This window comes from Dipodomys merriami, unplaced genomic scaffold (assembly GCF_024711535.1).
Source record: "Dipodomys merriami isolate MVZ:Mamm:240054 unplaced genomic scaffold, mDipMer1.0.p SCAF_59, whole genome shotgun sequence".
Taxonomy (NCBI): Eukaryota; Metazoa; Chordata; class Mammalia; order Rodentia; family Heteromyidae; genus Dipodomys; species Dipodomys merriami.
In genome coordinates this window covers 4,776,644-4,791,617 of record NW_027206168.1, presented here as the reverse complement: position 1 = coordinate 4,791,617, position 14,974 = coordinate 4,776,644, and the positions used below count along the sequence as shown (strand labels likewise).

At 41.4% G+C, this 14,974-nt stretch overlaps 1 protein-coding gene across 3 annotated transcripts in view; it reads right to left on the bottom strand.

Annotated features, from left to right (window-relative positions):
- Positions 1–14,974, bottom strand: part of Rabep1 (rabaptin, RAB GTPase binding effector protein 1) — a 95,221-nt gene that overhangs the window by 3,845 nt on the left and 76,402 nt on the right. For all 3 annotated transcript variants that reach the window (XM_070001690.1, XM_070001691.1, XM_070001692.1), the window contains 5 exons: positions 10,763–10,861; positions 5,874–6,014; positions 3,525–3,714; positions 2,990–3,045; positions 791–889 (listed from right to left, as the gene is read on the bottom strand). In XM_070001690.1, coding sequence (XP_069857791.1) covers positions 791–889; positions 2,990–3,045; positions 3,525–3,714; positions 5,874–6,014; positions 10,763–10,861 — 585 coding nt within the window. The remainder of the gene's footprint in view (positions 1–790; positions 890–2,989; positions 3,046–3,524; positions 3,715–5,873; positions 6,015–10,762; positions 10,862–14,974) is intronic.

Below are 14,974 nucleotides of genomic sequence, written 5' to 3'. Positions count from 1 at the left end.
CCACAGTCAAGCATCAGCCAGGAAGGTTTTCAGTCAACAGGCCCCAGTGAGGGGGACATATCTTCTGCCTTCCCATGGGATATGTGGGAGGGAGCTTTTCTAAAACCCAGCAGCCACTGAACAGCACGAACCTGGCCTTTCTGCACTTGGCTTATGGCAACATCCCCCAAAAGTAAATCGCCACTGTGCTTTTGTTTTTACCGGACTAATCAAAACAGTAGTTCTGGCTCAATGTATTCTTACTTATAATTTGATACATTGGTGAAATGACATTTTATTTTTATATTGTTTGTTGGTAGTGGGGCTTAAACTCAAGGCCCGGGCACTGTTTGTTTGAGCTTTTCTGCTCAAAGCTAGGGCTCTCTGAGCCACAGCTCCACTTCCAGAATGACATTAAAGCAGAGTTTCTAACTGGGCATTGACAGTCGTGGTGCAATAGCTCTTATTATGACCTAAAGCGAGTGAGGCCTCTGACACAAGCCTCCAGAACCTGCAGAGTTAGAGGTTTAACTCAAATCTAGTAAGACCAATTCATTTTAACTTTGTAAGCTATTAGTCTCTACTAAAAGGTGACACTTCAAAGCAGCAATGTTGGTTTGGTTCTGGTTTTAATAAATAAAATGAAATTCTATATTCTTAGCCTTCCTCTTTATTATCATTGTTCTTAAGTAGTTATACAAAGGGATTTCAATTCAATAAATCAGTTTCCAAGTACAACACACCTTGATCAATGTTACTTCTTCTATTGCCCTCCCCACTTTTGTTTAAAGGATCAAACACAATAAATCACCTTGGCTGCAGTCTCTTTCTTTAACTGTTCTTCCAAATTGACCTTTATCTCCTGAAGACTCTCAAGCTGTTGAGACTTCTCTCTTAATGTGGATTCCAACTGTGAAATTAAAAGGGACAAAGCTGAAAGTCACAGCCTACAGGATACAGCACATGGCTAGCAAAGCCTCCATGCAGCTTGGTGCATTAGTACAGACTCAGGCCTCTGAGACCTGACACCTGACTGCTTGGAATACTCACACTTTAATGTGTGGATTCTACTTGTTCTTCTAGACCTGATCTGTCATTCACCATTTATTAAATACCTACTGCATTCTAATCCTAAAGCCTGGAGACAGAAACCTGAAGAAACAGACACAAGAAAATATGGCATGTGAACATTTGATTCTGTCAGAGAAGGTGGGAAGTACTGCTGTATAGAGGTAACAATTTTATAGAGGGAAAAAGTAATAAAGAGAAGATGTTTTTTGTTTTTGTTACTGTTAGCTTTTTGTGTGTGTGCTGGTCCTGGGGCTTGAACTCAGGGCCTAGCTGCTGTACATGGGCTTTTTGCTCAAGACTAGCCACTCTACCAACTTGAGCCACATCTCTGCTTCCAGCTTCTTTCGTAGTTAATTAGAGATAAGAGTCCCATGGACTTTCTTGACTGGGCTGGCTTCAAACTACAATCCTTAGATCTCAGCTCCTGAATAGCTAGGACTACAGGTTTAAGTAACTGGCACCTGGCTGAGAAGTATTTTTAAAAGAGGGAATGGGTGGCATGCATAAGAATGCATTTGGCACAGTGATGAGTTTTCTTTTTCTTGCTATACTGCTGGGATTTGAACTTCCAAGGTCTAGTATTCACTAGGCAGGCAATCAACTATTGGAGCCAAGCTCCCATCCTATTTTTGCTTTAAGGTCTTTTGGGATACAGTCTCTTGTTTCTGCCTAAAGCCAACCACTATGATCCTCTTGCCTATGGTTTCCCCAGGTATTTGGGGTTATAAATCCACACTGCTTTGCCAGATAGATTGGTTGAGATGAAATCTTACTACTAACTTTTTGCCCACGCTGGCCTTGGGCCACAATCTTCCCAATCACTGCCTTCTAAATGCTGGGATTATAGGTGTACACTACTAGATCTGGCTTACCTTTTTCCCTGTGCTAATAGGAAAGATTAAAGACATTTATGGCCAGAAACTGAAGAGATACTGGATAAGATGGAAGGGATTCAGTCAAACATTATGCAATAACACACTAGGGCAAGAAACTGATTGTCACTGTCTTCCAAGAAACAAAAATAGAAAATGGAGGAGCCTGGAACTGCAGGTGCCCCTGCCTGGTGACTACAGTGACTGGGCTAAGTGACAGTGACTGGTTAAAGAGCCACCATGAGGAACAGAAGCAACAACTCAGGACAGATGAAGGGCTGGCAGGCACAGCAGGCCATGTGACAGCAAGGACCTGTAATGTCACCAATTCTGGTGGCAGGAGCAGCTGAAATGTAAGCTAGTGTTAGGAAATAGTTGAGTGAGGGCAGCAGAAAGACAAACAGTCAAGAGGCTTGAGAGCGTGGATGGGAGATAAGCTAAAGAGGTAGGTGTCATGTAAGATGTAACTTAGAAAGAAAGCAAAGCCCCAAAGAAATAGAAGTGCAGGGACATGAAAGAGATACTGAGGCCTGTCAGGAGTAAGAGCAGGAAGTACAAATACTAGAGTTAAACAATGGGAGGTTGGAGTGAGCTATCAGAGGAGTAAGGTACAGCCAGAAGCATGGGGAACAGGGTTCGTGGCAAAGGTCATTGAGTCAAGGATCAGTGAGGCCATGGAGCAGAAGCAGATCATCTATGCTTTCAACACTATCTACAAGAGGACTTGAAGCCAGAAAGGGAACACTGTATTAAGTTCTGTATGGATTTCTGTACATAGATGGAAGCATACTTCAGGTCATCCCATGAGCTTGTTTCCCACTACGTTACAAACTCCAGGCTACAGTCACATCTTTGTCTTCCCTGTATCCCCAAACACACCTCACTTCTCTCCCTCCCCACCCATCACCACATGGCCTGACATGGCAGGCTTAAGGTAAAGTTTTCTGTCACTATACTTCTCTAGAGAAGTTTCTTAAAGGCAGCGTGTAAGCTCTCTTTTACTTCTTGCTGCTAGCACAGGATTCAGTAAATAACCAGTTGCTATTTTAAACTTTTGATTGACTCACCTGTCCTTTTTCTACTTTTATTCTTTCCAATTCAGCTTTTAGACTAGAGATGGAAGCTAAAGAAAGAAAAAGAGGACAAACATTAGCAAACATTTATTGTTCTGCATTAATATTTTTCCTTAAAATAACCCCAAAGGATTCTATATATAGAACATAGGGGAAGGGTCCTTTGTCAAAGTTATCTACAATGAACCACTGTGACAATCAAGCTGAGGTAGGAATGAAGTGCACACGAATGGACACATCAAGGATATGTATCTAAGCTGTCATACACCAATGCTATGAAAGGAAATGCTCCATCTAATCATGGTGACATGGGCTCTAGCACTGAACCGATGGTTAGTAACTGCCACAGTTCTTAAAAGAACAAGGTGTTTTTGGTTTTTTGCTTCTACTTATTGGATGTCAGAACATGTCTGTACTTATTGTTTGTTAGACTTTTCTTTTTCTACCTCTATGATTATGTGTTAGTTCTTACAATCAGAAAAGTTACACTGACTCTAATGCTAAACCACCAGATCACTTTTATCTTCACCTATTTCCTCCTTGCAATTTTCTATTTCTAGCTGCAGAGTTTCTTCAAGGTTTTCTTTTAAACACTGTTCTGCTTGAATTTGCTCTTTTAGGAACAGTATTTCAGCCTTCAGCTTCTCTTCCATGTGGTCTGCTGCGGTCCGAACATGAATGATGTTCTCACGATATTTTAACACCAGTTCCCGGAGTACCTGGATTCAAGAAAAAGTTACTGGATTTGTGAGTGTGAAAGAAACTAGAGTGTCCACAATCAGGACTTCATATGTCCTTTCATATGGCTCAAAAATGAAGACTTTTTTTTTTTTTTTTTTTGCCAGTCCTGGGGCTTGAACTCAGGGCCTGAGCACTATCCCTGAGCTTATTTTTGCTCAAGATTAGCACTCTACCACTTGAGCCACAGTGCCACTTCCGGCTTTTTCAGTTTATGCGGTGCTGAGGAATCGAACCCAGGGCTTCATGCATGTTAGGCAAGCACTCTACACTAAGCCACTTCCCAGCCTCCAAAATGAAGACTTTTCACTTTTCCTAGTCTTTTTTTTTTGTCGGTTGTGGGGCTTGAACTCTGGGCCTGGGTGCTGTCCCTCAGCTCTTCAGCTCAAGGCGAGCGCTCTACCACTTGAGCTACAGCGCCACTTCTGGTTTTCTGGTGGTTTATTGGAGATCGGAGTCTCATGGTCTCTCCTGCCCGGGCTGGCTTTGAACCGCGATCCTCAGATCTCAGCCTCCTGAGTAGCTAGGATTACAGGCGTGAGCCACCAGCGCCCGGCTCTAAAGTAGTCTTCAAAGGAATATGCCATGCTATGTTAACCAGTGTGTTTCAGAAATAAGACATTTCCAGCCCAAACTGTAGGCTGTGAACTGTGTATTTTTTCCTCAAACTGTTGCATAAGCTGTAGAGTTAAAACATCACCTACAATATGAGATTTGCTATGAACAACAGCTTACACAAAGACAAAATAGATAAACCTAAGAGCTAGTGTGACCTCCAAGAGTATAAAAATTATCTGCTGGCTGGGAATGTGGCTTAGTGGTAGAGTGCTTGCCTAGCATGCATGAACCCTAGGTTCGATTCCTCAGTATCACATAAACAGAAAAGGCCACAAGTGGCACTGTGGCTCAAGTGGCAGAGTGCAAATCTTGAGTAAAAGAAGCTCAGGGACAGTGCCCAGGTCATGAGTTTAAGCCTTAAAAATAACTTTTTTTTACATGTGGAAAGATTTAGAAATCTGTACAAACAATTATGAAGGCCAGGTTCAACCAACAAAAGAATATAAGTGACTAAAAGTATCCATTACTACAGACAGAAAGATGGTATAAGCTTTTAATTCTAGACACACAAAAAAATATCAGAAACATACAGCCTGGTGATCTGTGTTTATTTTCCAGCAAGCTCTCAATCTGGCCCTGCACAGATGACTCACAGACCTTGAATCTGGAGAAACTCACTAGGACGGTTGAAGCCCACAAGTGAACTGGCAGGAATTGACAAAGATATAGAAAGCTGAGCCTCACATACTTCTTGCTTATAGGAAGGTAAAGTAGTATTAAGCCAAGCTGTAGCAACAGCCTGATGGCTGCACATTTACCAGAACCCAAAGGAAATGGAAACATCAATACCAAATCCTACACATGGATGTTTATGGTAACATTATTCATAATATTCGCAAAGTATAAACAACCCAAATGTCTATCGGGTGAATAAACAAATATCCACACAATGGATTATTATTCAGGCAAGAGAATGGATGAAATGCTGATACTTGCTACATGGACAATTGTTGAAAACACAAGCTGGATACCGGTGGCTCAGGTCTGTACTCCTAACTATTCAGGAGGCTGAGATCTGAGCATTATAGTTCAAAGCCAGCCCAGGCATGAAAGTCCCTGTGAGACTCTTATCTCCAGTTAACCACCAGAAAACTGGAAGTGGTGGCTCTAAATGGTTAAATGTTAGCCTTGAACAAAAGAGATCAGGGACAGCACCCAGTTCAAGCCCTACAATTGACAAAAAAAAAAAAAAAAAGCCCACACTAAGTTAACTAAAACCACAAACCAAGAGTCCATTCACATTAAAGTCTAGAACAGGAACATCTATAGAGAAGATGGATCAATAGCTGGCCCAGGTTGAGAGTGATAAGGTTTGAGGTTAAGGTTTGAAGTGATAAAAGTATTCTAAATTTGCCAGTGCTGCACATGGGAGGCTGAAGCAGGAGGATCAAGACCAGCCTGGACTGTCTCAAAAATACAAGAATTGTGGTAGTAATTGAGCTTATCTGAGACTATATTAAAATATACTTGATGTCACAGTTTGAAGGGCTGAATTGTTCTGGGTATGCAGGCCACACATTACCTCCACAGTGTCCGGGAGGATGAAGTCTTCTGCTTGCTGTAGCGACATATGCAAGCTATGCTTTCCTTGAAGGCTGTCGTTGTCCTTCTGTAACCTCATCAGCTCCTCTGAAACCTGTTCCCGTGACTGCATCAGCACAGCCTGGAATGGAAACAGATACCAACCACAGGCAAAAAGTCAATCAGGTCTGGTGGTAGCCATGCCAGAGAAACACAAGGCCAGACCAAATGATGCTGTGCATATGGAGGGGTCCATTATAAAGTTGTGAGCCTTGTTCAAAAGCAGCTCAGAACTTTTTTGATTCTCAGTATAGGAAACAAAGCAGCATCTTCATCTCCTATTACATGGACATTGCTCTAGCCCACCCAGAATCATTGTGAATGGCCAGCAGCCCTCATGCTGCAGGAGGATCTATGCTCAGTTCACATGGCACTTGATATGCTTATTCTTAAAATGCTCCTATTTTTTTATTTGCTATAAAATAATTTTAGCTAGTTCATATTTTCTCTTAATGTAAGTTATTTCAGTTAATTTGAGCTAAAATGTTGTAAAGTGATTTCTTTTTTTTTTTTTTTTTTGGGGGGGGGGGTGCTCATCTTTGAGCTTGAACTCAGGACCTGGATACTGTCCCTGAGCTTTTATGCTCAAGGCTACGGCTCTACTACTTGAGTCACAGCTCCACTTCTGGCTTTTTTGGTGGTTAATCGGAGATATGAGTCTCACAAGTTTTCCTGCCTGGACTAGCTTCTAATGTCAGATTTTACCCTCCTGAATAGCTAGGATTACAGTTGTGAGCCACCAGTGCCCAACAGATTTGTGCCTATTTGTAATACTAACTCATTAGTGTATGGGCACACATACATACCCATCCAACTCTATGGTTGCTAGTTATCTGCCCATGGGAAATACAGAGACTAAAGGTAAATTTTGTCCTGGAGAAGCTCAGGGTTCAGTAGAAGAGAAAGGTAAGTAAACCAAAAACTTCCCTCCACTGTCATAAAATACTAACACAAAGGCTAGATATTTTCTTGTCTCAGTGATTCACACGTATAATCCAGTGACTCAGAAGGCAGAGATCAGGAGGATCTCAGTTCAAAGCTTCCTCAAGTAAAAAGACTGGTCTTTAATGAGACACATTCTCAACAAACAAGCCAGGAATGGCTGTTCACAATTGTCACTGCAGCTATATGGAAGTCATGGATAGAAGGACTGTATTGTAAGGTGGCCTGGGCAAAAAGTAAAATTCTGGCTTAAATGATAGAACACCTGCCTAGCAATCATGAAGCCCTAACAGTATTGCCAAAATCAAAAACAGAAAAAACACAGGTAGTGAGCAATGAAAGAACAAAGTGGCACTTAATTAAGGGAGAAGCTATGAAGAGGGCTACAGAACATTTTTCGGGGGAGGTGAAGCTACATTCTAAAACACAAAGTAAGTACAAAGTTTAGTTAGATTCCACTGCTGTCCCTTTTTTTGGGGGGGGTCCAGTCATGGGGCCTGAACTCTGGGCCTGGGCGCTGTCCTCACCCTCAGCTTTTCAGCTCAAGGCTAGTGCTCTACCACTTGAGCCACAGCGCCACTTGTGGCTTTTTTCTTTGTTTTGCTTATGTGGTGCTGAGGAATTGAACCCAGGGCCTCAGGCATGCAAGGCAAGCGCTCTACCACTGAACCACCTTCCCAGCCCCTGTCCTTTTTGTTTCAAGCTAGGGTCACCTGTGCTTTATGATCACTTTCAATTCTACAACAAAATATTAGTATCCATTACCTTTTGTATATGAAAAAAGGGAAAGAACATGTATGTAAATTTCTGCTTCTTCCTTTTAGGGATGAGAGGGAGGTGCTTATTTTTATAAAAGGAAAAACAAAAGGACAAGCCAAAACCAAATTCCATTAATTATGCATGGAATGGAAACAGGGTACAAAGACAGGTAGAAGAAGTGCAGTTTGAGTATTTATACCCTTAGTTTTTGATTTATAAATCAGACTGCATATTCAGAAAAGGTAATCAAAAGAGAAAAGTACAACTGGGCGCCAATTGCTCATACCTATAAGCTTAGCTACTCAGGAGGCCGAAATCTAAGGATCACAATTTGAAACCAGCCTGGGCATGAAAGTCCATGGAACTCTTATTTCCAAGTAACTACCAAAAAATTGGAAGTAGAGCTGTTGCTCTATGGTAGAGTACTAGCCTTGAGCAAAAATGCTCAGGGATAGCTCACCAGCCAGATTTCAAACCCCAGACTGGCACCAAAAAAGAAAAGAAAACAACAAAAAGTGCAAATCTGTTATAACACAAAAACAAAAGTTGTTAACCATGTATCTAATTGGTAATATAAACAGAAGTTCAATTTTGGAATGATGGAATCACTGATCATTCTGGGGCCTTATGATATGACTTTCCCAGCAATTCATGTATATAGTACATGAAATGTAGTATTGCCAAAATGTCTGACCTAGGTTGAACCATGAGGAAACAAGCAAAAAAAAAAAAAAATCTGTAAGACAACTGACATAAAACATTCTTCAACACAATTGGTCTGTACTATTAAATGTTCAATTGAGGGGCTGGGAAGGTGGCTCAGTGGTAGAGCACTTGCCTTGCATTCATGAGGCCCTGGGTTCGATTCCTTGGCACCACATAAGCAAAAAGAAAAAAAGACAGAAGTAGTGCTGTAGCTCAAGTGGTAGAGCACTAGCCTGGAGCTGAAGAGCTGAGGGACAGCGCCCAGGCCCAGAGTTCAGGCCCCAGGACCGGACCAAAAAAAAAAAAAGTTCAATCGTGTAGATATGGTGATAAATACCCATAACCCTAGGTCCTTAGAAGACAGGAGCAGGCTCACACCTGTAATCCCAGCTACTAAGGAGGCTGAGATCTAAGAACTGATTGAGGTTTCAAAGCAAGCCCTGGCAGGAAAGTCCGTGAGACTCTTTATCTCCAAAAAACCACTCAGAAAATCGGAAGTGGCACAGTGGCTCAAGTGGTAGAGCGCTAGCTTTGAGCTGAAGAGCTGAGGGACAGCATTCAGGCTCAGAGTTTAAGCCCCATGACTGACAAAAAAAAAAGACAGAAGCAGGAAGAACGTAAGTTCAAGGAAAACGGTAGCAAGATTCTGTCTTAAAAACAAAAGGTGTGGCTTTAGTGGTTGAACATTTGCTCAGCAAAGCCCTGGGTTCAATCCCTATCCCCAGTACTTTAAAATGGGGGGGGGGGGGGGGGGGGAGGAAAGCCAGCACCAGTGGCTCATGCATGTAATCCTACCTACTCAAGAAACTGAGATCTGAGAAAACAATTTAAAACCAGCTGGGGTAGGAAAGTCTGTGAGATTCTTAGCTCCAATCAACCACTAGAAAAACAGAATTTTTTTTTTTGGGGGGTGGGGAAGACGTGGAGATGGGAGGGCAGGGATGGTAGGGGAAAAACAGAGGAGGAGGCAACAACGCTTGATAAGAAATGTACTTATTACCTTGCTCATGTAACTGTAACCCCTCTGTACGGTATTTTCACAATAAAAAATAAAATGAAAACCAGAAATGGCACTGTGGCTCTAAGTGGTAGAGCACTAGCCTTGAGTGAAAAAGCTCAGGGACAGCACCTAGGCTAAGTTTAAGCATGTGTGCGCACGCGTGCGCACACACACACACACACACACACACACACACACACACACACGCACGCACGCACGCACGCACGCACGCACGCACGCACGCATGCTGATGGAACAATTAGGTGGTGATGTACACCTGTAATCAATCACAGCACCCAGGCCGAGTTCAAGCCTACACACACACACACTGATGTAGCAATTAGGTGGTGATATACACCTGTAATCAATCACAGCACCAGAGAAGCTGAAAGCAGGAGGATCAAAAAGTTCAATGCCAGCCTGTGCTACACAGGAAAAGCCTCAAAACAACAACAAATGGTGCTAAGTTCTAGAATAAAAGATATGACAACAAAATGCAATATGTGATCTCTGTTAGGCTTCTGGTTCAAAAAATAAACATTATGGACTGGCTCAGTGGTAGCGTGCTTGCCTCGCATGCATAAGGCCCTAGGTTTGATTCCAATTAACCACCAGAAAACCAGAAGTGGCACTATAGCTCAAATGGTAGAATGCTCTCCTTGAGCTGCAGAGCGGAGGGACAGCTCCCAGGCCCAGAGTTCAAGCCCCACAACTGACAAAAAAAAAAAAAAAAAAGAATAATGTGTATACTACTTGTCTGCCATAGATGGTCTATGTGCCCCAATGAATATAATAGTAACCACTTTGATCAGGGTGATAGTTATTTCAATGATTATTTCACCTGGAATCACTGCTCAATGTTTGGGTTTTTGTGTTTTTTGGCTTTTTTTTTTTTTTGGTCATGGGGCCTGAACTCTGGGCCTGGGCACTGTCCCTCAGCTCTTCAGCTCAAGGCAAGCACTCTACCACTTGAGTCACAGGGCCACTTCCGGCTTTTTCTGCTTATGTGGTGCTGAGGAATTGAACCCAGGGCCTCATGCATGCAAGGCAAGCGCTCTACCACTGAGCCACCTTCCCAAGCCCTGCTCAATGTTATCACACCAGCCCAACTAGCTTAAGACCCTGAGTTCAAACTTCTGTATCATCAAAGGAAAAGAAAAGATTATTTTAAAACAACAAAAAATAATAGAGTGGGGGGAGGATGGGAAGGGATGGGAAGGGGAAACAAAGGAGGAGGCTACAATGCTTGATAAGAAATGTACTCATTATCTTGCCCATGTAATTGTAACCCCTCTGTACAGTATTTTCACAATAAAAAAATAGAATAGTCTAAATATAACAATACAATTTATATGTATTTAAATACATAAATATATGTAATTCAAATGTAAATACACCTTAAGTGTATTTAAAGGTAGACTCACCATCTGCTCCTGGGCATCTCTCTTTGCCTCAGAAAAGCCTTGTTGTAATTCTTCAAGTAAAACTTCGGATGCTTGGACTCTCAAGACAAGTGCAGAGATCTTAATAAAAATACACAGATGAAAGACAATTACCAAACTGATTATTCTGAAACCAGCCCTGCCATCTCATTACTCTATGTCCACAAGTGGACAGTTGTAGCATACCACTATTTGGTCTCTATACAGATGAGAACCCATATAACCTAATAGTCATAAATATTTTTTAAGGGGCTAAAAAAAAATCAATAAAGTTAAAACTGTATCTAGGGGGCTGGGAAGGTGGCTCCATGATAGAGCGTTTGCCTTGCATGCATGAGGCCCTGGGTTCGATTCCTTAGCACCACATAAGCAAAAAGAAAAAAACCGGAAATGGCGCTGTGGCCCACGTGGTAGAGTGCTAGCCTTGAGCTGAAGAGCTGAGGGACAGTGCCCAGGCCCAGAGTTCAGGCCCCAAGACCAGACCCAAAAAAACAAAACAAAACAGAAAAAACAACAACAAAAACAACTATCTATACCAAAAACAAACACACATTTCAAAAGATAAATGAATCTTATCCAAACTAGCTACAATCACCCAAGACGGCCTTATTAATTAATGTTAGTTATGTATGATTAACACCACTGAACTCTAAATTCTTTTGAATTAATTTTAATGTTTTTTTTTTTTTGGGTCAGTCATGGGGCTTGAACTCTGGGCCTGGGCGCTGTTCCTCAGCTCTTCAGCTCAAAGCAAGTACTCTACCACTTGAGACACAGCGCCACTTCCAGTTTTCTGAGTGGTTTCTTGGAGATAAGAGTATCACTGACTTTCCTTCCCCTGGCTGGCTTTGAATCCTAGCTACTCAGGAGGCTGCACAAGAAGATTCAGTGTGATATATAGTATCTATATATAAAATACCTATATATAAAACTTCAATCATATTTACCCCATTCCTCTCTTATCTCCCCTTCTCCACTTTTAAAGCAATCTCTGACAGAATTCATTATTCTATTTTCATACATGTGTATAAAGTACTTAGCCATATTTCTCTCTCCTCACCCATCTGTTTCTAAGAGGGAAATTGGGTGCTGTGAACCAATATACTAAGAATTAGGAAAGCTGAATAAAAAAACAGTAAAAAGTAAAAACAGTAAAAAGACATTGAAGAACAAAAAGGAACTGAAGAACAAAGGATGGGGCTGAGGACATGTGGAGAGCAGAGTGTAGCATGTGAAACACCTGTTTAGAAGTCCCTGCTACTTCAAAAGGAAACAGCTGGGACACAGAAGCTACACAGGTATACTGAAGATTCCAGGATGCACCATACAAAGGGACCCCTGCTGAACATCCTGTATGTTGGTTTGGATCCCCAAAGGGCCACACCCTTGAGGAAGGGAACAATTTAAAATAATCCAATCTTCACAAGTTCCTATAACTTGATTTTGTATATCACATCTCTCATAAAATGGCATCATCCCAGGTTTTATGTTATGGCAATCATTTTTATATAAAATATGCAGCACTGAAATTCAAAATAAAAAGAAACAAGACAATAGAAACAGGTCTACAGCGAATCCAATTGTCTTACTCAAAGATTTAAAGACAAAATTTGGATTGACAGAGAAATAGAAGTAATAAAGAAAAGCAAACGGCAAAAATACACTGAAGGAAAAAAAAATCAATTCCTTAGCTTGGCACTGGTGGCTTACCCCTGAGATCTCAGCTACTCAGGAGGCTGAGATATAAGAACTGACATTCAAAGCCAGCCAGGGCAGGAAAGTCCAAGAGACTCTTATCTCCAATGAACCACTAAAAAAGCCAAAAGTAGAGCTGTGGCTCAAGTAGAGTGCTAAGACTTAAGGGGGGAAAAAAAAGCTCAGAAATAGCACACAAGCCTGAGTTCAAACTCCAAGACTGCACACATACACACACACACACACACACAAAAAGTCAATGGAGGGGCTGGGAAGGTGGCTCAGTGGTAGAGCACTTGCCTTGCATGCAGGAGGCCCTGGGTTCAATTCCTCAGCAGCACATAAGCAAAAAAGAAAAAAGCCGGAAGTGGTTCTGTGGCTCAAGTGGTAGAGCACTAGCCTAGAGCTGAAGAGCTGAGGGACAGCGCCCAGGTGCTGACCGGACCCCCCACACACACAAAAAAAGTCAATGGATATGTTTATAAATAAGATGAATTTGAAAAAAAGTAAAAGAAAAAATTTGAAGAAAACGAAGATGAAATGACAAGAAATAAAGAAGTTAAAAGATAACATAGATGCAGGGGGGCCTAATGTATAAATATCTGAAGAAATACTGGCAATGAAAGTATCTACAGAGTTAAGATAAGCCTAAGCAGCAACCTTGTAATTCCACTCATTATTTCCAGAAGTACTTAAAAGAAATAAGCTCACATGTACACCAAAAGACAGGTGAAAAAAATATTCCCAGAACCCTTACAACAGCCAAAAGCTACACACAATTAAGTGTCTCAACTGTAGTTTATATAATAGTATGTTAATGTAAAAGAATATTCAAAACATTAAAAATAAATGCTAATATGGAGAATATAGATGAATTTCATGATCATAGAGACCAAATGCATGCTATAACGATTCCATGTTAAGAAAGTTCAAGAATAAGCTAAAATTAAAAGACAGTGTCTAGTCAGAACAGTGGCCACTTATGAGATGTAAGGTGTTTACTGGCCTGAAAGGACATGAATTGACGAAGGATCTGAATCTTTGCCTGGGAGATGATCAGCCTGGTAACATTTCTCACATGTCAAACTTACCAAACTTTACACAAGAGCTGTGCATTTTACTATGTGCATATTTCAGTAAAATAAGACAGATTTGGGAGAGAAATCAAACCAGAATAAGATATTAATACAAGAGTTGAGTTTCCTGTGTTTGTTCTTTTCTTCTTTATTTTAAGATATGAAGCTGTAACAGTACAGGAGACAAAACTTTCTGCCAACAATGCCAAAAACAAGACTCCTAAGTGCCAAATATTATGGGATCCCTATTTCTGTATATAAGCCAGGACAAGCTGAGCTTAGCACACAAGGCCAGACCCAACACACGCTAAATAGCTTCAGTGATTCTCAAACACAAACGAAGCCCAATGCAACAAATCACTTATTAAACACACATCAAAGTGACTATAATTAACAAAATGAAGTTTTCAAGATCTTGGATTCTTCCCATACACTGCTGGTGGGAGTAATCACTGTAGAAAACTGCTGGGCATTACTATATTATTAAAGCTTAACTTACTAATTATTTCAAACATCTAGATGAACACTCTGACCTATGCATCCTATTCCTAAAAGAAACATGTTCATCACTCCTATAAGGAAATTTCCAAAGTAATATTTTTCCTAATATTCTAGTACTGGAAACAACTAAATCATACCTTAACATTAGCACAGATGAACTATGGTATATCCACAGAAAGGTACATCCACACAACAATCAAACAGTACTGAAAAAACATGCTAGAAGGCTCTTTTCAAATGTTAGTCTGTAGTGTTAGGACAGTGGTCAGTCGGGGAAGGAAGGGGCTGTGAGTGGTGAGGAAACTTGGCAACACTTGATCTCAGTGGTGGCTACACAGATGTTAGTTCTGGTATATGCTTGTTTTTTCCTATGTATTCGGTGCCTTAAAAAATTTAAAGGAGGCCAGATGCCAGTGGCTCATGCCTGTAATCCTAGCTACTCAGAAGGCTGAGATAAGATCACTGTTCAAAACCAGCTTGGGCAGGAAAGTCTGTGAAACTCATCTCCAATAAATCACCAGAATACTGGAAGTGGCACTGTGGCTCAAGGGGTAGAGCACTCGCCTTGAGCTGAAGGACAGCACCCAAGCCCAGATTTCAAGCCCCATAACCGACAAAAAAAAAAAAAAAAAAAGCATAAGCAACCAGCACTCATCTCAGAGAGAAAATTGCCAAATCTTCAGGTTAAAACATGACTATATTGTCTGAATTATTAAATCTAACTTAATCATCACTATGGGTCCTTCTTTGGGGGAGGGGGGGGGGTCAGTCATGGGGCCTGAACTCTGGGCCTGGGCGCTGTCCCTCAGCTCTTCAGCTCAAGGCTGGCACTCTACCACTTGAGCCACAGCACCACTTCCAGCTTTTTCTGCTTATGTGGTGCTGAGAAATCGAACCCAGGGCCTCATGCATACAAGGCAAG